Consider the following 21,436-nt stretch of genomic DNA (forward strand, 5'->3'; position numbering starts at 1 on the left):
AGCTACGAACGTCTCGATGACTGCAGACAGCTGTGTAGACATATTCAGCGAAAAAGGAAACCTCCGCGTTATCTTTTGTTTCGCTTTGGAGGAAGAACGTCGTTGCGTGAAACTCATATCCTAATCAGCAATCGATCGTAGCCAAGCTGCGCGCATCGACAGATGGGGGCGTAATTGATGACCTTACTTTTTAAACGGGCTTCATAACACAATAGTCATTCACCATCGATCAACCTCAGCATTAACGTGTGCGTGAACGTGTCAGCCTGCTGTTGCTGCAGTTCAGTCGTATCTCCTGTGAATCCCACGTCATTGGACTGCCTTTGGGAAAGTTACAGTTGCACTAAATAGTCTTTTGGGCTGCTCCCACGTTTTAATTTACTTTAGTGGCCTTATAGTACGCTTTTAACTCTCATGCAACGGGTGTTACTCTGTTTGTTTCGTTTTTTTGAAACCTGAACGTCCGAAAGCTTGAAAGAAATTGCGTCTACTTCAGAAGTAACTAGCCTCGCCAGAAAGTAAGTAGCACCAACTATAATTCCCCAAGAAGTAAGATATCTACGAAAAAATCATGTGCGCACCGCTGCTGAGGGATCAACGCTGATCACTCACGACGCGCTTCCACAGTGGGAGAGGGAGTGAGGTTTATTTAGTAGATCAAACGACCGAAATAGCGACGTTTCGGAACGTTCGCCGCTGCCGGCGGCGTGCTTATGGTAGCCGCGCACCTTCGCGAGTACACGGGCACACTCACACGCGCATCGCAAACCGCGCGCGCCGAGAGGCGGCGAAACGGGAGCGCTCGCGGGATCACGTCATCGCGGGCGTCTTCTTGCCTTTCCATCTGGTCACGCGTCGTAGCGGCGCCAAGGAACAAATCTGCCGAAACGGAAGAGCGAACAGGAAACGGGCTCCGTCGCTTCTCGCTACGGAAGTGCTCGCCCAGGAAAGAGGGCAGCCCCGGGAGAGGAGGGTGCGGAAGAAGCGGAGAGGCGGCAGAACCGCAGAGAGGGAGGGATGGGACCGCAATCGAAACCGAGGGAGAGGAACGCGGAGCAAAAAAGTTTGGCGAGTGTTTTTCGCGGGCTTTCGGGGCGTGTTCGAGCGAGCTGGTTCGCTCGCCCTGCGCGCGGCCGGTCGACGGCGTCCGGAAAGCGCTGGGCGCACGCTAACGAACATAAGTGAAGAATCAAGAATATCCTTTTTAATGTTGTTTTGCCCTGAGGTTGCAAAAGTGCAGTGGGGATACAGCTTTTTACGGCAGGCTCGAGGGAGCTAAAGAAAAAGGTACGCGCATTGTGGATTGGCGAGAGGTTGCGTGCCTTTGCAATCAGGAGGGGTGCATGAGAACTAAACCGCCAAAGTTACAATGTGTGACGCCGTATATCATCGCTGAACATTCTGGATCATGTCGCACGATTTGATGAGAACCCGAACGAAGCGTTTGATGCTCTGTGTCTCCATATTGTTTGGGTGCACGTCGAAAAACCCCAGGTGGTCGAAATTTCTGGAGCTCTCCACTACGGCGTCCCTCATAATCGTATGGTGGTTTTCGGACGTTAAAACTAACATATAAATTAATTTAAAGAAAAAAAAAAAAGGGCCGTGCGTAGTCACCTCGCGGACGCCACTCTGACGCTCTCTGAGCCATCTCTCCAGACGTCCACATCATCGCATAATATATAGACAAGCGTTTATATGCTTCTCAGGCGGTGGTCGTCTCGGTGTTCATTTGTTTACGCTCGCTCAGGGTGCGAATGACCTCGCTGTCCTTGGCGGCCCTACAGAGGGAGGGGGGGGGGGAGATGGCGCGTGGCCTCAGCAATATAGCTTTGATTTCTTGCCGCGGCACTCCGCAGCGCTCAGTGGGGGTCGCCCGAGCGTCCGCATCTCGCAGCAGGCGCGTTGGGGCGTTCCGGCAAACGCGGCGGCCGATCCTGATTTATCGGCCGCCGATTGAGCGCGCCGGCAGCACTGCGCAGGCTTCGAGAGTCCGATCCCGCGCGGTCGAGCAATCGCGGCCGATTTGTGGCTGCGATATGTAGCAGGGGCGTCGTCCGAAGAGGCCAGATGGGCAGCATTGTTCGAGGCCGAGCTAAATGGTCGAGCTAGGTTGGACGCTGTACGGCTTCTTGGCGTATGGGGTGAATAGTTGCGAGAAATATTACGGAGAAACACCGATACGGAGACACCACCGGACGCGCTTACTAGTCAATCGCAGTTTATTCATCGTGCCATACACCTAAAGTAATCCTGAAAGGAATTATTGAATAAATCGTTGAAAGAAAGGTTTCACTGAGAGAAACTGCTGCTGTATAGCGTGGCGGTTTGCGTAGAGCATTCCGCTTGTTTAATTATTATGGATGCCGTGGTGGTAACGTATATGTACAACATTTCAACTAAAGTGACGCTACTGATCGCAGCTGAAGCGCGCTAAACTGACTTTCTGGTCCGCGGCTTGACTTAATTACACACGGTTCCCAGAAGTATACAGCGTTGCGTTCAGCGAGCGTGCGCCACACCTATTGTACACTCGTAAGCAGGCTCCCGTGGCCATTAATAAACCCGCGCGTGGAACACGGTCCGTGCCTTTAAACGGCTGCTCCCTTCTAGAATTCAGTGGCGCTGCAGGAAGGCATGGACAGGCTTGAACCATACCACGCGCAGCAGGCCTTATACACGACGAGCTATACGCGCAGGCGAAGCCCTTCATTACGCCTCCTTGTCGGTGGCGGCGGCAGCTTCCCCCTCGCTCTGAGCAACGCGCTCTCGCAAAAACAGCGCGGCCGCATCTGGCTTCGTCCGCAGCGAGAAACAAACGGAACAGCAAGCTGCCACGTCCGGTGGAGCTCGCGGTGCAAGTGCCGAGCAGCGGGAGGCCCTGTGACGTGCGCTCGGTCCCGCTGTTCTCTCGGCGGCGCTGCGCGATGCATCGAGCGGGGGGTGGCCGCACGAGCGGCCGCGGGAGGTGGCGCGGCGACGGGCCAGACCAGATACGGCGGTCCCTGATGGATGGTCCGTTTCACGCCCGGCCGCCGCCGCCGCGCAACACGCAATTTGCCCGGCCGCGACCGCCTGCAGGCTTTCTTTTTTTTCGTACTCTTTTTACCGCTTCAGCTGCCTGCCTCTCCCGCGACAGAGTCCCGTCTCATCTTGCCCTTGCTTCGGTGGTCTGACTTTGGTTCCCGAAGGAACCCTCGGCCTTAGCGGTGGCGAACGGTTTGCGTCGGCATCGTGATTATAAAGTAGCGATTGCGGCGTGCAATGCAAGAGTCTCTCATCCCGGTGATCTCGACGAGAGGCTTTGCCGTTCATTCACTTGCTATTACGTAAGGGATACGTCTACTTCCAGTGCTAATCTGGGCCAAACTCTCAATGATTGCCCGAAAAAAGAAAGTGGTGTCGACTGGATGAACGCAGTTAAAACTACATTTATGGACGGAATCACATATTAGCCTGCTTACAAATGAGGGAAAATAAGAGGCAACAGATAGATGAGAGTTGAACACTCATCTTGGCTGCACAGTTGATAATGTTAGATGCCGCAATCCAGCTTTCATTACACGCCCTTCTTTGACTCGTATAAATCGAAAGAGGCAATGGAGCCTGTGCCTGTGTTTCTGTTGCCGTCGCTCTTCCGAACTGCACGTGTGAATCTCGGCGAGACGCACACCGCCGCGTATTCACACGCAGAGGGCGTCTCGCCTGCTGACCCGGCTCGTAGCGGCCATGATATAGACGCTCTATAGGCAAGCCAACCCAGTGACTTCCCGCGCCACGCAGCGGATAGCAGCGCGCGTTAATTAAGCGAGGTGTGCGGCGACTAATGAGGCCTTCCAAGCGGTGCCGACAGGATGCGGCACAACTTCACCCCTGCCGTTGTCTTTGTTTATTGTTTTTGTCCACGTATAGCGTTCTGTCGTGCCATCGATGGTGGTGAACATATTTCTTGACACTTGCGAATAGCGCTGACGTGTTCTGGCACTCCGTTGGGCAAGTAGGGTTGAAATATTGCGTTGGCTTTCGGCAAGCCGCAATGTCAGTTCGTTGTTTTTTCCTGTGGAGGATCTCAACGTAAAGCTCTTGGTTTCATAATTGCCGTTTGAATCTGTCTTTTGTATATAATATAAAATAAACAGTGGGTTTGTGGACAACTCGATCGACGAAATGGCAGGAGGCTAAGGCAGAAGCACAGAAGTCTTATATAACGCCTGCGTCGTTTCGTTTTTGTTGGTTTGCACAGTAACGTGTAGAATAAGCAAGTTTACCTAATCTGCATATGCGCTCGTTGCTCTTTGTAGGAGTGATCGCTAGAACGTGTCTAGCCATAATTTCCGGTGCTTGCCTGTAAACGCCGTAACAAATGTTATGTGTTGGCAGGTGCAAAGAGTGGTCCATTTTGGAAAGGGAAGCACTAAAGGATCTTCTGTGCACGCTGAATGTTCTGCTATTATTTCCACTCAAGAATCGATGGCTTATTGCGTTTTTTTTTCTCTTTTCCTCAGGCAACAACGGTGAGGATCCAGAAGGAAAACGGCGGTGAGTGTCTTCGATTTGTATGATAGCTTTTTTGTTTTAATACAGTTCAGTCTGTGTGTGGTGACCGTCTTTCCGCCCTTCTTTGAGTGCTCGTTCAGCCGTGGCTGTGCTACGAGTAGGTTCGAGCGGAATTGAAGGGATTACCCGGAAAATGGGCAGCGGCAAATGTTAAGTAGAGGGAGCCCCATTCTCGCGCGCCTAACTGTGTCGGGCGCGTGCTGTTATTTACGCAGAGCATAAGAGAGATAAAGCTTCATTGTTTCGATATAGTGTGAGTGACGGTGTGGCTATACTAAATGACCAGCTTAATTCACGAATTTGTGCAGTTTAGGGTCGCCCGATGGGGCTCGTGTCAATGAACCCTGGACGCGTGAAATGTACTCTTCAGCGCACCACCATAAGGTCGCCTAGTTTTTTCGCGACGTCTGTAGCCCGTCTCCCCTTCCGTTCTACACAACCCTTTCCTCTCTGTAGGCGCCGTGATGCCGTGGTCTCCTTATGCCACTCCGTTCCCTCCAAACCAGACTCATTATTTACTATTGCGAAGACAAAACGTTCCAAGACGCGGCGTGTGCCGAGCCCCATTGTCGCACCCTTGCCAGCGCCGAGCCTTTCTCTCTCCTAACTGGTGACTCGTTAGATCCAGACTCCAAACGCATGGCTGCTCGAGCCTTTGACGTCGACCCCAACACAAGGCATTAAATGGCAAGAACTATGACGGAGGGGTGGTGTTCGGAAAGCGTGCGCGTCACACTTGCGCCTCAGCATTTGGCGATTTACATTGGAACCGCCCTCTGGGCCACTGCGCTATGTCAGAAAAACTGAGTATTTTGAGCTTATATTCTTTTCTTTCTTGCTATCTGAATTTGGTTGTGCGTTGTTTTTTTTTTTGGTTGCTGTAACAAGAGTTAACATAGTGGTGCAGTGGACCTTGTTAAAGCTGCTCCGTTTACAGCACCAGGTGGGCGAGGGTTGCTCACGCAGCCTTAATACTTCCCAGCCATTCCGCCTTCCCATGTCGCGTGGTAACCCCGCCGCGCGATGTTTATCCCGTCACAGCGCGGAGAGCGGCAGTAAGATAAAGAACGGGACCTGGAGGGGAGACCTCGCGAGAAAAATAAAAACGCAAAAATCGCTCCCCGCTCGGTCGAATGGAGTCTTGTCCGCGCGCGGAGGGCTTCGCAGTTCGGCTGCCCGAGACGTGGCCGGGCCAATTAAGGATGCCGGCGAGCGTCGTATCTGGTATTCCCAGGATCCCCGCAGCGGCCGGCTGGCTCGCTCACGAGCGCGCCCGCGCGCCGCTACTCATTTGGTGCCGGCCTCCCCCCCTGCCGCCCGCAGCGATGCCTGAGTCACCCACCGCGCCTGCGTTCCCTTCCGCCGCATCCCACGGGTGATGAACGGCCCCGGCGGCCCCGCGCGACGAAATATAATTAGGGGACAGCGAGCGCCCGCCGAGAGATCGCTCCTCTCGGAGAAGAGGTCCCCCCCGTTGGCGGCTTCTCTCGCCGAAGGACGAGGCCTCATTAAATGCTCTGCGACGGCCCGTCTTGGCGGCGGGCATCTCGCGGTGCCGCCGGTGCTCCGACCAGGGACGGTCGGCGGCGCGTTTTTACGGCCGGGGTGCCCTTTTCTTTCGCTCAGGGTGGGCATTAGTCGAGCTGCCGGCGCTCACCTCCTCGGGCGCGCGGCTTCAGAAAGGCAGGAGGGTTGCAGCTGCGTGCGGCAGGACAGAACGTACCAATGAGGGGAATGTGTATACCTGAATGCCCGCAGCCTCCGCGAATCTTGCGTGAACGCAGCTCTCTGATCCTTCTCACTGTGACGAGGAAAACGCAAAGGACAAAGAAAAAACGGATGCCGAAAATTGCCCAGCTCCCGCCCCCTACGCCGCGTGTGTTTACGGTGGCGCTCGGTCGTCTTCGGGTGGTGCTGCGGGAGCTTCACTGCAGGACGCCTGATGCGCGCTTCCTCGCATCATGACTTTGTGTGGCGTGGACGTGCACCTTGTGTGCTTTAGATTTCGCTCCTTGCTGCCTGCTGTGCAGCTTTCCTTTCCCGACGTCCTGCTCTGGAATCTGGCTGTTAGATAAGTCGACGCGGGCGTCGTTAAATTTTATTCCCTGCAGAGCATCGTGCGCGTACCCGATGCTGCGACGTTGATTCGCACCCAATAATTGCTGGGCTGCCCCATCCAGCTATATTATCTGGGACGTGCGCTCGACGGTGCTGCAGCTTCGTTTATCGCGTAAAAGCCATGCATACAAGACAGCAGCTCACTGTCGCTCAGTTACGTGCAGGCGAGACAGTCGCCCATTCTTTCCTGCTTGCGGAAGCCACGTGTGTGCACGTTTCCGTGTAAGAACGGCTGCGTGGGGTGCCCTGTTCGCTGGACGGCAGGAGTGCCGCGGGGGACACGAGGCCGCCACTGATTTTTTTCGTTGTGTTTTTCCTTCTCCAAATACGCTCGCGCGTAGTCGCCTGCGTCTCTCGCACCGACGGCACAGAGCCAGGAAATGATCGCGTTGGCTGGCTGGCTGGCTCGGCGCGGCTTCAAAGAATCGCAGCAGCAGCAGCGCGGCGGATGCGACGCTTCGTTGGTTTTGGGCTCGGCGCGCCGGTGGACGCATCGCCCCAGAGGCGAGGCGGCGGCTCCGGGTGCGTGGAGTAAGGGGGGACGTGGGGAGAGAAATGCGAGGTCGCTTTTTGTCGGCGGCTGCGTTGCGTGCGTGTGCGGTCGCGCATGTTTTCTCTGAACCCGCGGCCCTCTGGGCCTGCGCGCGACAACGCACGTTTTCTTTATTTCTTGATCGAAGCGCTTTCGGCAACGCTCGCTTGTTTGTGGTGTCTGCTGGAGTGCAGGAGGCGATAGTCGGTCGGATGGCAACCGGGCGGGGAAGGGTCGCTAGATAAGGGTCCTGCGGGAGCGGGTGTATGCTCTTGCGAGTGAAACAAAAACAAAGAGGTAAAGAAAAAAAGTGCCTTATCAGTGCTGCTAACCGCCCCGCTTGCTCGTTGCATCATTTGTTTTGTGTTTGTGCTCCCTTGCGGTGAAGCGGCGTCTTCGGGGGCTTCGCGCGCAAACAACCCTCTTTGTAGTGTTTTGGGTCGCTCGGTAGCGGCGGTGGTTCGTGCGTCGCCCCTGACGTCATGAGCACCGAGCTGAGTGTCACTGCGTGCCATCAACGTTCGGGGGCGTGCGCCGCGTCGTTGCGCCGAAGGAACGCGGTTACAGCGTCTTAGCGCAGGGCCGCCCGATCGAGTGTATCTCGCGTCTGCAGCAGAGCAGTGACCCGTTTTTCACAGCCAGACGTTGCTCCAGAATTCCGCAGTTGTATCCAGGGCACTATTTGAAAACGCGCTCAATGCTGTGCCTGCATTTGCATCACTTTGTCAGTACGTTCGTTCAAGTTACCCTTCTCAGATTTGGCATCTTCATAATAACAGAGGTCCTCTGACAAAGCGAGATATATGCCACCTTCCCCGTCACTAGCGTCTTTTCTGTGTAATAAAGCAAAATACGGAAATACAAAGCATGAATTTGTAGGAAGAGCTGCAGTCAACCAGTTTGTTTTTGTTGCTGCGCGATGCACGGGTTGTCTTTCGGAACCATTGGGGTGATGGTGTCGCCAATGCCAGGCTCGCCAATACGAGTGGTCGGTTGCGTCGTGTCGTGTGTGCTGAGTGACTTGTGTACTATATATAGCACTTCTTCTTGTCTCTTTAACAGGCGTTCGGTACTCGATACACCCCAAGAAGCGCAAGCTCGACTCGGACGAGCAGTCACCTCCGGCTACTCCGTCATCGGCACCCGCCGTTTCCTCGGCGCCCTCCGAAGAGAACGCCCTGTCGCCCCGTGGTCGGCGTGCCTCGCGCAGCCCCGAACGCGCCGAGTCGTCGCGACGCCGACCCCAGAGTCACTCGGCCGACTCCGTGCTCTCCTCGCTGAGGCCCGAGCTGCGCCAACGCAGGATGCAGTACCACGCGGTGCGCAGGCGCAAGCTGCGCTCAGGACTCGACATGATTAGGCGCCGCAAGAGGCCGGCGAGCACCAACGCTGCCAAGCTGGCCGGAAGGAACGACCGCAAGGTACTTACAGTCTCCTCACGTTGTCCTGTTACAGTAAGGGTCAGGCTTGAACAGTGCGTCGATGTTTTTTTCGTTGTTAGCTAAGAAGCATTTGCTTGGGTGGCAATAGTTTTTGTCGTTGAGGAAGGCCGAGCTTCGGAAAACGTAAAACATTGTTATCTCGCGCGAAAGGGACGAGAAAAATAATGTTCAAAGTAAATTCTTGATCCGCACGAGCCAGTAAAATAGAGGGACCGCGTTAAGTTACTCATAAGAATGAATATTTAATTAACGCAAAAATACCCGTCAATACTACTTACAAAGCTTATTTTGATATGCGAGTGACCGTTTTGTGGTTGGGCATATTTTTGATAATCGAAGTTGGAGTATAAAATGCTTGGTTGAAAGATGTGATTGCGCGAGTGGCGTTAGGATCGGATTGTAAATGCCAGAAGAATATTCGCAACGCTGCAAAATGTGAACACTTCTACAGTATCTCAAAGTCGTGTTAACACTTCTCCGGTTACTCAGTGTCGCAATTTTGCCTCGCGATGCTTTGTTCACGGGATTCTTACAACTCGCCCTTCCGTCTTTGCGCAGCCCTTCGGCGAGTTGAACTACAGTGCGCCTCCTGACCTGAGCAAGATCCCTCTGAACAAGTCCACGGGGGAGACGGTCCTCCACCGCGCAGCCCGCCTGGGTCACGTGGTGAGTGTCTATAGCTTTGACGCTATCTCTCTTCACTGTAGGTTATTTTTATCCAGTCATATCCAGTCACGCGCCCCTGCTGGTCTGCTGTGCCGCAAAGCATGGTTGCATTGGGGGTAGCTTTTTTTTTCTTTCTGGATGTAGGAGCACACATAAATTTTAAGAATGTCTGCACTAAGCAAAACGATACCAGCTTCATTTCGACCGTTTAACATCATGACGTGCAATGTACAGTGGGGAAGAATGAAAGCATTTTCACCTTCATAGAGCTAAAGGTTCTCGATAGAAACATCTCGTTTAACCGCTCCGGCCTCTATGCATGGGCCGTGTACATCGTGTTTGACGACATGTTTCTGCACAAATAAGCAAGATTCAGGAAGGGGCATGCATCTGTTAGTTGATGTTTCTCATCTCTGAAGCTTTTGTTACGGCGAGTTTCTATCAGTTGTCATCCCATAAACTGTTGTAGGGTAACTTGGTTAATTTTTTTTCCTCTACAGTATCCAGTGTCTAGCTTCGGCATTTCCCCATTCGGCCCAGGAGACAAACAATGGTACGATAGCGTACAAAAAATTACAATGAGGGGGCTCGTGCGCACAGCGTTGCAGGAATCGGTCAGCTGGCTGGCACACGCGAAATGAAGAAAAACACATGCGCCTACGCGCTCACGTACGAACCGGGCGTACCAAAACTCGGCGTGTCCTCCGGTTGCCAAGAGACGCGGCGCCGTCCTGTGAGGAAACCGCGCCGTCTTGTTTTAAGTGCTTGCTTGGCCGACGCCCTCCCTCCCTAGCCCGCTCTTCGCGAGCGTCGTTGCCGACTGCAGCAGCAGCGGGCCAGCCAAGCTTCCAGGTCGCGCTTCGACGCACGGTCGCCTCTGCCGCCGAAAATAGCTGGCGCGCCCGCCCTCCCCGGACGCGCCCCGTGGGGGCCAAAGATCGAAGCCGCCGCTCTGGCCTACAGAGATTTCGGCCTCGTTTCCCGTCGGTACGCGGGGACGCTTCTCGCATGCACGTCGGCCGCCTGGAGCACATTCTTTGTGAATATCGCGGCGATAGAGGCAGTCTAAGGGGGGAAAAAACGCTTCCGTCTCGTCGGACGTTTCCTCTGCCGCGCTATCGCGTGGCCTCATTGATGCGTGTTGACTTCCTTAGAATCAGATACAATGCGCGCCCGTTGCTTCCCGAACCGCACTACATGACCCGCTGATGTGATCGACGAAGCAGTGGTACACCCTAAGGTTGCACATTAATGCCCTTGTTTCCTGCGATTAATTAGAGCATCACCTTCGCGAAACGCTTTATTCCTTTTAATTGGGGGATGGGTGTGAACATAGTCCGTGTGCATATCATTTAACTCTGTTACAGATGATTACATAAACTAATGCGCATAAACGCCGCCGCGGCACTAGAGGCCCGTGTGGCGTGTGATGTCAGTGCGCGCTAAAGCTCAGGAGATCGAAGTTGTTTGAAAAACTTCCACTATGGCGTTTTTAGCTGTCTCCTTGGGTCGTTAAAACACAAAGTGATCGTCTATTCCGCATCTTCGGGTAACGCGCTGTGGAGCGTTGGACAATAGGCTACGGGCTTCCTTTCTTTACGCAAATATGCCTCTTCCGGCGACACAACCAGTGTTGCCGGATCGCTTTTATGTCGGTGGTGGTAGTGGTTAGAAGATGAGAAAAGGCACCTAATTTCTGCAACCCGGTCGGGAGCACGACGCAGTGCCTAACTTCTGTGTCGAAGCCGACGCGCTTCACTCGTTGCTCTCTGAAATCGCGTTGTGTTCTGTCTATTCGTGGCAGGCGTGGCATCTGTGAAACAGTGGCTCGCTTTCCTCAGGCCATCGCAACGAACTTGCAGGCGAAGCGCGGCCTTTTGTGGCCTGGCCGTTCTTAGATCGCGATCGTAGGTTTTCTTTCGCTTTTCTTTAGCGAGTGGGCGCTTTCCTTATTTTCCGTGTCCCCGCCCTGCTCAGCCGCACCGTTCGATTGCTTCATGGGCGGCGCGACGTGTGCAAGGGCACGGTGGCCTCGATCGGGTGCTGCAGCCCCGGAGCGCAGATCGAGGAATGCTGGCGCACGAGTGAGAAACGCGCCCCGCGATCGGAGGCTGCTCGCAAAGGCCGACGGCGAGCGAGTAACAAAAGCTGTATCAGCGGGAGGCGCTCTATACACGCGCGCACACAACATGGGCGTCAGCGGGAAGGAATGTCTGGCCCTACACGTCTCGGCTGAGAGACCGGCCAAACGACGTCGCTGCCGCCTTCTTCGGTGCGGGGACGGTGGTTTTTACGGCTTGCTTTTAAGGCGTTCCGAGATCGTTCTTAGATCTGCGGACGTTTTTTTCTTTCTTTGTCAAGCTTTGCTTTCACTGGATCGAAACAGAGCGCGGTTTTGCTATCACGCTCCCTATTATCGCTGCGACGGGGGCGGCGAGTTGGCAACGCTTTGTAATACATTATATAGCGACGACAAGGGCGCCTCAGTCGGCAATTATAAGCGCCACTGTTGCAGTAAACGCGTTACAGTATCTTTCGTGTTATTTCTTCTTGTGTCTTTGCTTCTTTAACAAAATAAGTTCCGTAGTCCGCTTCAGTCCGTGTCAGTGCTTGGTACGATGCTTGTTTCGGCTCGGGGAAATGTCCGAGATGGCAGTTTGTGGCAACGCCTTTGATAGATCATCTTAGCAAGCTACGGAAGCACGTTGTGGAAATGCGGCAATGCTGAACCGGCGGACGAGTGCGCGGACATTGCCAGTACGCGCACACGCTTATAATAAAAAGAACCATGCCGTATATCCGCCGTATAGCTTGTTCCAAGAACCATAGCTCTGGGTGGCGCGTCTTCCTTCCGTTGTGCATTGTGCCAGTAGTTGGGACTGGCACAAAGCAGGAAAGTGAGGAAGAGGACGGTACGGTAGGGAAACTTCTGCCGACCAACCTCTTGCTAGAGTTTTTTTTTTTTTTCCTCTACTCACAATAGATGTTTGGGAAAGTGACCCGTCCCCGTGCACTTAACCAGGAGGCGCTGACTTAAACACCAGGGGTGGGTCAGCTGCATACCCCTCCCCGGCTCGACCCGTCACGTTGCACGCGACGGGCTGACAAGCGCTCGCAAAGTGCTCTTCTTCAGTACACAGGTGGTGTGAAAAATGCGTGCACTATTCCGACGAGTCGCTTTGGCCGATCTGCGAAGAAAAAGTCTGCCCAAGTCAGGTCCTGTACCCTCGGTAACACTGCGCGGTCTCTGCAGAGACGAAGAATGGGTCAAAGTGGGGGTAACTGATGGATTTTGTTGGATTTGGAGGTCTCTGAAGAAAGAGAGCATACGAAAGCGACTGCACTTGGGGTGGTGGTCAGCCCGCCGGGACCGACACCCGCCTGAGACGAATAGACAGGGGGTTTTGTAGCCCCCTCGGGGTGCGCGGTTGGTCAGCGGGGCCAGCGGACAGCGTGGGGTGAACCGCTACAGGGTGAGCACGCTCAGTGAAGCGAAACCGGTCTGCCCTCCCGCCGCTAATTGGAGGAAATTGCCGCACGGTGCCTCGCCTTTGCAAGGGGCCGACCCGTGCTGCGCGCGCGTCCGAAACGGCCCCGCACGCTTCTTCTTGTCCCCTCGCTGGTTGTCCATCGCGGCTCTTGAAGCTTCGGTAGAAAATAGAAATGAATAAAACGAAGGCAGGTTAGCTGGGCGCCCTAACAAGCAGAGCGGCTCCGGTGTCGCGTTCTGAAACCGGACACGGCTGCGAGCGAGCCCGAATAAATTGCGAAGCGGGGTCGTCGTTAGGCGGCCTTGCCGATCGTCCCCCGCGGAGTCTGCGAGAAGGCCAATTAGCGCTGCTCGCGTTCCGCGATGTTGCAGCGTTGCGTTATTTATTGCGCGTTGCCCGCCTTCTGTGCGTGACATTTTTATAACGGTGAACCGACTCTCTCGCACTGACGTCGCTGTTGCTTGGCCACTCCGTATCGTAGTTATCGCGATGACACGTGACCGCTTCTAGACGGTTTCCCATGCACAAAAGTGGTCAATATTCCAGAGTCTTGGATTCGTCACTGCCACTATCGCTTCGCTTGACACGCGCACCGTCTTATGCGTGATACGATTGTAGTGCTTACTCTTCAAATTCCCTTTTTTGCATCGGACTTGCTTTGACTGTCGCATACGGTACTTGAGCGTAATGTGCCAAAACGGAAAAAAAAAGAAAGAAAACAAATGGTGGTTAGGACGGGTTCTGGCGCCCTCTGAACGAAGGATAGTGTTGTCTTTTTTTCTCATCTTGCACCGGAAACTACAGAACCTTTTAGAAGCGCGTTGTTACAATTAATAATCTTTCCACGACCGCAGATTCCGTGTCCTCGCAATTTATCGTCATCCTCGCTATCGCTTCTTCCATCTGTCAAAGCCTTGCAGTAGTTTTCAATACGCTTAAAGCGCCGTGAGTCCGCCGAGTAACGAGCGATCTCCGGTATATGATAATCCGCGCAGAGTGCTAGGCATACTCGGAGGTGCTAAAAGGGAACGCGGTGAATATGAGACAGTGCCGTGATACGGGAAGCGGCTGATGGAGCGCAGTGGCCGTGCCGTTTTTGCCGCGAGTGCGCAGCGGGGTTGACTCAGTCCCCTCGTGCTCGCATTTTCAATGAACGCGTACCGTGCCACGTACTATGCATCGCCGTTCGAAAAAGAAAAGAAGGGGGGGGGGGGGTCGTGTTTCTCCCGTCCGGGACAACCGACCCGCTCTGTTCGTAACCCAGGTGACGTGGCTGGACTGCCCTCTGTGCTTGCTTCCCGCTTGTCTAGTCACGCACATAATAGCGCTTATAGAATGGCGGGGACAGCGAGCCCTCGGGGAGTCTCGAACAGCGGCAGTGATCTTTGGGGAAAATAAAATAGCGGTGATGCCACAACGGCGGACCCGTGGCCATCTGCCGTCGAGGTGCGCAACCTCGCTTCGCTAGCGAACAACGTCGCCCAACCACGGGGCGTGTTGGGGCCGACGAGCGAGAGCCGCGGTTTAAGCTGGGCGATGCATCGTCACCCTTGTTGACTCCTGTACCGAAGCCCCGTGGAACTGTAGCTGATCGAGAGCGGGAAAGTCGCCGCGTGGGGTCTCGCGTTTAGTCTGTGTAAGCAATTCAGCGTCTTAAAACTTGTAACTGTGGTGGAGTGCTCATTCCAGTAAATGACTACAGTAATACGGGTCAAGTCTCAAGGAATCGCATTCGCGGTATTTCTCTGGAGCTATTTCATTCATGGAATATCTTTAGCGTATCACATCCTGAAGTGTACATTGATTCATAGCGCAGGATAGACTCCACTTCCCCGTGCGAATAACTTACTCGAGGTATACGTTGAGCCTGACTTTGCGTTCGCTCGACTCTATGACGAGACGGGACTGAGGTTACCTGCATGCAGCTACTGTAATCAGCGACGGCTTGTGGCCGTAAGACAAAACTTCTGTAAAGACTTAGTGCGGCGAGCTATAGCACTTCTCGCGGCAGCTCGCGATCAGTGACGGCCAGTCTTCGTCCAAGACGCGCTCGGTTCCTCGGAACCAGCTCGATAACCGCTCCTTGTTTCTCTGCAAAAAACGGCACCGCCCCCTTGTTGTCTGCCCCCCCGTCCAGCCGCTCGACCGACCGACTTCGAGGTCGTTTCTCGCCTTGTCGAAGCACGCAGCGGGGTCTTGACTGCGGAGGACGAGGGTGCTCGCAGTCGGAAGTACAGCGTGCCGTACTAGAGCAGCGCTGCTCTCGGTGTGCCAGCGGCATCTATGCTAATAGGAGCTGTGATGAATGACCCTCCTAGCGCCCCCTGGTGGAGTCCCTGCTCCACAATTTCTTAGCGGAGAAGCGGACGACTTCGGCGGGGCAGCATGCCGCGTCAGCAGCGCGCCAACGACGACGACGCGCGCCATAGGTGGCTGCCACGTCCCGCCTTAAAACCGTGCAGCATTGCCGAAGTTACAGAGATTTATCAAAGTTTTGAAACTCAACCGTCTCGGAAAGCGCATTATCAGTGGTATAGTTTAGGCCCCTATGATGACGTAATCAGATTTACCTGCGTTCCTACGACGACAGTAGATAACTCTCTTCCGTTGGCTTTCTAAAGTATCGGGTCTCGATCGAAGCCTTTGGCAAAGCTGCATGCATCTAGTAAGCGCGCACGCATGGACCTACGCGAAAAGAGCCTTCCTCTCGTGGTACTGCATGCGCACGGCGGCCACTCGTGCATATATTCAGCCAGCGGGCGTGCATCCAATCGACAGGTGCGCGCCGCGTGAACACTTCTTTTTTGTGCTTCTCTTTTTTCTCTGCAGGGCGTACGACGAGCGCGGCCTCTGTATTATTCAGCTGTCCGCCTCCCGTCGCATCTCGGCCGCCTGAGCGACGGCTCGGTCGTCGCGCGTGCAGCCAGCCCGCTTATTCAAGTGCGGCGAGAACGGCGCGCCGCAGCTATTTTCTGCGCGCGCCAGCGAGGCCGTCTTTCTTTTCTTCTCTCCGACACCGCGCCGTGAGCAGAACGAACGAGTTGGGAGCTCGCCCCAACCGCTGATGGCGAGCCGCTGTGCGTGTGTTTCGTATATGAAGTCGGCTTCGCTCGGCGTGCGCACCGCTGGAGAGACAGCCGTGATTGCGGCCCGATCGAAGCAACCGCCGGCGGGGTGCCGTTATTTTACTGCACATTTTTTTTTTTAGTGCAGTTAGGGGAACAGCGACGGCGCCTCCTCCGCTCGTGGCAAGACTGAAGCTATTTTGTTTTTGCGTTGAGCATCTTGTTCCCTTTCTGCGCGTGCCTATTACACCGGGGCTTATTTCAAACGTGTAGCTGTGTGACATCGCGGGAGTGAAAAAATAACGCCAGGATGAAATAACAAGCCAATCGAGGTGGCTGAGCAAGCACTGATCACAAGTGAAGGTGTGCGAATTACTTGTCCGAGGTTTTTCGCTTCATGCCTCGCTTCTCTGTCTGCAGCCTCGATATGCGCGCCAGTGACACTCGCGCGGCTTGTGACAGCACGTGCTTTCATGCGAAGCCGCATATTTGATCACTTTCTGCCTTAGGTTGTGCAAATCTGTGGCTGCCAGTCGCGTTATCTTTCCAGAACGTGACCAGTACTACGGACAGGTTGCAAAAAAAAAAAAATGTTAGTGAAGTACTTTTGGACGGAAGAACGTAATCAGCAGCTTCTTCTGCTGCGTCGACCTCTCGCTGCCCGCTCTTTCATCAACTCGCGTCGCCCACTCTCGGCCGGGGCTCGTTTGACCGAGCGCCTTCGCTTGGCACGCCAACGCAATCGATGCTCAGACGTGCCGGGGGCTAGCCGGGCTTCGCCCTATGCGCGAAAGCACGCAACGCGGTTAGGGGGGCCTGGCGCCGGTCTTGTATAGGCAGCGCAAACGTATAGCAGCAGCTGGCGGTAGATGGGCCGTGCGTGTCTTCTTCCAGGAAGCTTCTCCGCCGCTCTCCCGAGGCCAACCGAGCGGCGGGGAGCCCTCCCGCTTCAATCTCTCGTCGTCGGGGCGTTGAAGAAAAAGAAAAAAAAAAGTACTGCCGAGAGACGCGCCCGAAATAAAGCCAACGCCACCCGGCCTCCGACGTTCGCGCAACGCCTTGCGAAAGAACCGCCACTCTCTGTTGAGCCCGCTTGGATGGCCCCGCGACGGACCGAAAGGAAAGACGAGCCGAGTCGGGTGAATAAAAAAAAAAAAAAAGCGGAAAGCAGCTGCTGACGCTGAGCTGGGTCTTCGCGACGTCCTCGATGGCCACCTCCGCACGGACAGGCGTCGGCTCTCGTCTCGAACCGTGAACGTAGCATGGCTGGACAAACTGCGGCGTTGCCTCCTGCGCGTGCTTCGTCGGCGCGCGACTGTTTACGGCAGCGGTGCGGAGGCCAGCGAAGGAGCGAGCCTTGACACGGAAACGCGAGCCTCTTTAGCTAAGGCTGCCGCAGTAGCCGCCGGCTTTCTGTGCACGCACTTTCTTGGAGGCCTTCCCTGAAACGGGAGGTGGATGAAAAAGATAAAGTACTTGACGCTCTTTGGTCGCGCGAGGAAAAAGGCTCCATGCTGCTGTTTTTGCTGCTGCGGATCACTGTACGGCTTCGCATACGCACTCGGTAAGCGGCGCAGCCGGTGTGCTGTTGTAGTTGTACACGAGTGCGCGCGGTGGGAAGGCTAATGCTAGTGCATGAGAGAAAGTATTCGCTGTGTGCTGTCACGCGATCGATTCGTTAACATGTTTCTTTCTTTCTGATTTTTGCCCCCTGTCGTTGCCCTCTGTCATTCTCTGCCATTTGGGATGGCGAATAGCGTGCCTAGTCTGCCGTCGCCGCTTTTTTTGTCCGCTGTTTCATACAGCATTTGTTTTGTCCCCCCCCCCCCCTCCAAATGTCCACGACCTTACCTGCTGCTCCCTTTGGCGAATTTCAGAATTAATGCTTGAACCTAAACGTCGGGCTTCGCGTTCAGATTTTCACAGCACTTTCGTATGCCGAGTCCGAATCCCTCCAGGAAAACAATTTTCTTCTATCTACGTCTACAATGTTTTGGTTCTTCTCCGGTAATAGTGCCGAAAGAGTACGCGTTCTATAAGTCACCTATTATTTCTGTGCTAACCTTATAGAACGAGTGATAAAAGGAAGGAAAAAAAAAAGAACGGCGGGATCAGTCGAAACCTCCAGAAAACGTGGTTTGTCGCAGTGGTCGCTTATTTCGGCCCCTTTTTCGTATGCACGTGGCCGTCTGCTTGCCGCGCGCACTCGGCCGTGACGGCGGCGAGGCTGCGTCGAGGAACACACACACACTCAGTGCGTGCCGCCACCAAAATAGCGGGGCGTTTCACGCTGGCACCGCTCGTCGCATCTCGAAGCGGTCCCGAATTCGCTCACCTACCCCGGCCCCAGCGATCGGTGCGTGCACCGCATCGGCGCTCACGCCGATCGCCAAAATCGCGCGGCGCGCACTGCGCTCACAGGGAAATGAGGTCGTTTGGAGGGGCCGCCGCTCGGTCCGCACCGAAATCGGCGCTTTTCTTTCTTCTTTGTTGCAGCCTATTTCTGTCCTCTCTCGCGTCGGTTCCTCGCTGCGTCCGGCCGATAGCCGTGTCTGGATGCCGCTGATTGCGGCGGCCGGTGCGGTTGATTGCCGCTGCTACCGGCGGCGCCGTGACCGCGCTCGCTGTGCCGGTCGTCGGGGCGAGGTTGCCGCTACTGCTCTGGCGGCTTCCTTCGCTGCCGTCGCGCGGTTCCTGCACCGGTATCTTTTGTTGTTTCACCGAGGGGACCCCGATGCTCGTTTCCTCCCACCGCTCTGCTTCGTCGCCGCGGGGCCGTATTATGTTTTCGCTTTTGTAGAGATGGGCGATTGCTTGTTGGTCGGGCCATTGAGCCGACGTAGGCGGCAATCGCGTTAGAGTATGTTATTGCAGCTCTGAAGAGATAACCCGATTCTGCATAAGGTAAAACAGATCAGAGGTAATAGATCCTTCCCGAAGTGAAAGCACGCGATTCCCCTTTTTTTACAATAAAAGATGGCAAGCGCAATGCATCGTTTCCTCACTGTATAGTTTCCCCATAAACACGCTATCGCTAGACGCTGCACAAAACCTACAAATTGTATTCCGAAGACCGATAGCTCCGAACCTTATTCTTATTTTTTTCTCTTTGCTGTCCTGGTTTTGCTTCCTGGGATTTTTTTCACGCGCACTCGAAATCTTCCCAGTACATTACAGCAATTACTGGGACCGCCAGATGACCGTAGCAGACGAAACTGCTTCGAGTGAAAAACCACCGCGCTCCCGTCACCTGCTAATTGTTGCTCTATTCGTGCGGTTTACCGACATGCCCCGGTGTTCACTCGGTTCTTGTGTTCACGCTTGGCGACGTCTCTGTTCACAGGACTTGGCCTGGTGTTGCCTCGAGTCCCGCGAGGGCGGCTCGGTCGAATCGTGCGACGTGAACGGACAGACCCCGCTGCACGAGGCGGCCTCTCGGGGACACCTGCGCGTCGGCCGAGCCCTGCTCCAGTGCGGAGCCGACCCCAACGCCTGCGCACACAACGGAAGGCGGTGAGTGGCGTTTTGCGTTGCTTTATTGATGGTCGTGTTCGCGGACAATCGTTTAAGCGTCGCCCGCCCAGCTTCGAGTGTTGTGACTTAGCAAGTCGGCTACATGAACGAGCGTATATATTCTACGCATAATGAATTGACCGCCATCTGCCTGAGATGGCCACCTTTCCAACTCTTTCTTGCACGCTTACACGAATACTCCGATTGGAAGATTTAACGAGTGTAGAGGAGTCTCAAAGCAATCCTGGTCGTCTTGGTAACTAGAACTACGTACTCGTCGGCTTGTTCGATTAGCTTGACTAATGAACAAAGGGAGTTGAGCTAGATTTGACTCATGGTGGCTCGATATGCAATATATTCGCTTTCTTGTAATTTTGCCTACTCGGTTTCTCCTTTGTGGCACGTTGGCTTGCAGATTTGCTTGTACGTGTGGTGTCTTATCTGTGTTCTGTGAACAACAGATTTCTCAGGAAATCTAGCTGTTTTACACTCGGAAGTATACCTGAGTGATGAAACAATGATTAAGACCCATTGGGTTCTGTGTTATCACCGCAGGAAAATGCACGTAGCCTGGTATAACAAACGGAGTAGAGGTTATTAAAAACATGCGTTTCCCTTGGTGGCTGTCAGTTCTTCAATCGTGGGGAAAGCGCTAACTATTGTAAAGAATAAAACTTTGCAGCTCCACAGCAACGTTGTTTCAGGCTGTCGCGCCCAAGCAGTCCGTCGACGGCGAACGCTTTAGCCAGCGAGTGCCATTTTTCTTTGAAATTTTTTCTTTTTCACGCTTCCTCGGGTCAGTGTCGTTACCACGTCAGGGCTTTTTTCCCCCCTATTTCTTTTTCTGTGTGCGTTCGCGCGCCGGCTCTTTTTTCCTGTCGCAACCGGAGCTTCACCGGCCGGTCGGCACCTCCGTCGGCACGTGCGTTCCCCGTCTCTCGGTGGGGGGAGGGTGGTGCAGCGCGGTTGCGTGTCGGGGGAAAGCGGCGCTGGCAGGAAGTTTGCCGACGCCGCTGCAGCCGGCGCGTAAACACCGACCTTCGCGCGGGGGCCAACCGTCCTCTCCCTCCTCCGCACTATCGCCGCGCACCGACGAGTTGGCTCGGAGAGGCCCACCGTAATCCCACGCGGGGAGGAAGCCGGTGTGCGCAGCCGCTGATGACGTCGGGGCTTATTCCTTTGCTGGACCGAAGCGGGGAAAAAAAATATATATATATAAATATCCGGGCAGAACAAACAACGGTGTTTTAGCGGAAAAAACGACGAGGCACCCCATGTGTCAGCTTCCTCCCGCTTCTCCTGTCCTTTTGGATTGGAGGGGCACACTGCAGCTAATGTAAATCTATAAAGAAAGCCGGTAGTGGACCTTTCACCCTAATTGGCAGCACCGTTGAACAGTTTACTGTCTCTTTCATTATTCCACGTCTTTCAGTTCACTCTTCACCCTAAAGTAGTGTGCGGATGGGCATGACGTCATATTAACGCTGCGTTGTTCGCGAATACGTGCGTGCACGATCCATGCACTTATGTGAAACAGCGCTAGTCTATAACGCCAACTCTGACGTTTGATTGCAGCAGGGGTGTGGTAAGAACGCACTGCCTACGTATTCGAACTGCGTACTCGTCAGCTGGTTCGATTAGCTTGACTAATGAACAAAGGGAGTTGAGCTAGATTCGACTCATGGTGCCTCGATATGCAATATTGTCGCTTTCTTGTGATTTGGCCTACTCGGTTTCTCGTCTCTCGGTTTCTACTCGGTCTAGTCAGACTTGCACTGCCGTCTAGTCTAACTAACCCTGCCACCGGAGCATAAGAAGAGTGGCATAAAATATTTTACGCATTTAAGCTCTAATTGAAACCAGTCGCACTGTCATGAAAAAGACCGCGCGTACCTACGCTTATCTACAAAGGGTTTCAGCCGGCACAGGCGTGCTGATATCGGCCTTGGTGATGGCAGGTCTCGCAAGCTTAGCGGGCGAGCTCACCCTCCCGATTCGGAAAACGACGCGCTGGATTGCCCGGCACGAGTGGCGTCAGTCCGGCGCTAGCAG

General features: G+C 54.5%; 1 protein-coding gene across 1 annotated transcript in view; it reads left to right on the plus strand.

Annotated features, from left to right (window-relative positions):
* LOC119178306 (uncharacterized) overlaps positions 1 to 21,436 on the plus strand; it is a 65,233-nt gene that overhangs the window by 36,970 nt on the left and 6,827 nt on the right. Inside the window, exons 4-7 of the mRNA XM_037429498.2 lie at positions 4,506 to 4,539; positions 8,270 to 8,628; positions 9,208 to 9,315; positions 19,215 to 19,384. Coding sequence (XP_037285395.2) covers positions 4,506 to 4,539; positions 8,270 to 8,628; positions 9,208 to 9,315; positions 19,215 to 19,384 — 671 coding nt within the window. The remainder of the gene's footprint in view (positions 1 to 4,505; positions 4,540 to 8,269; positions 8,629 to 9,207; positions 9,316 to 19,214; positions 19,385 to 21,436) is intronic.

The sequence above is a fragment of the Rhipicephalus microplus genome, chromosome 1 (genome assembly GCF_043290135.1).
Source record: "Rhipicephalus microplus isolate Deutch F79 chromosome 1, USDA_Rmic, whole genome shotgun sequence".
Taxonomy (NCBI): Eukaryota; Metazoa; Arthropoda; class Arachnida; order Ixodida; family Ixodidae; genus Rhipicephalus; species Rhipicephalus microplus.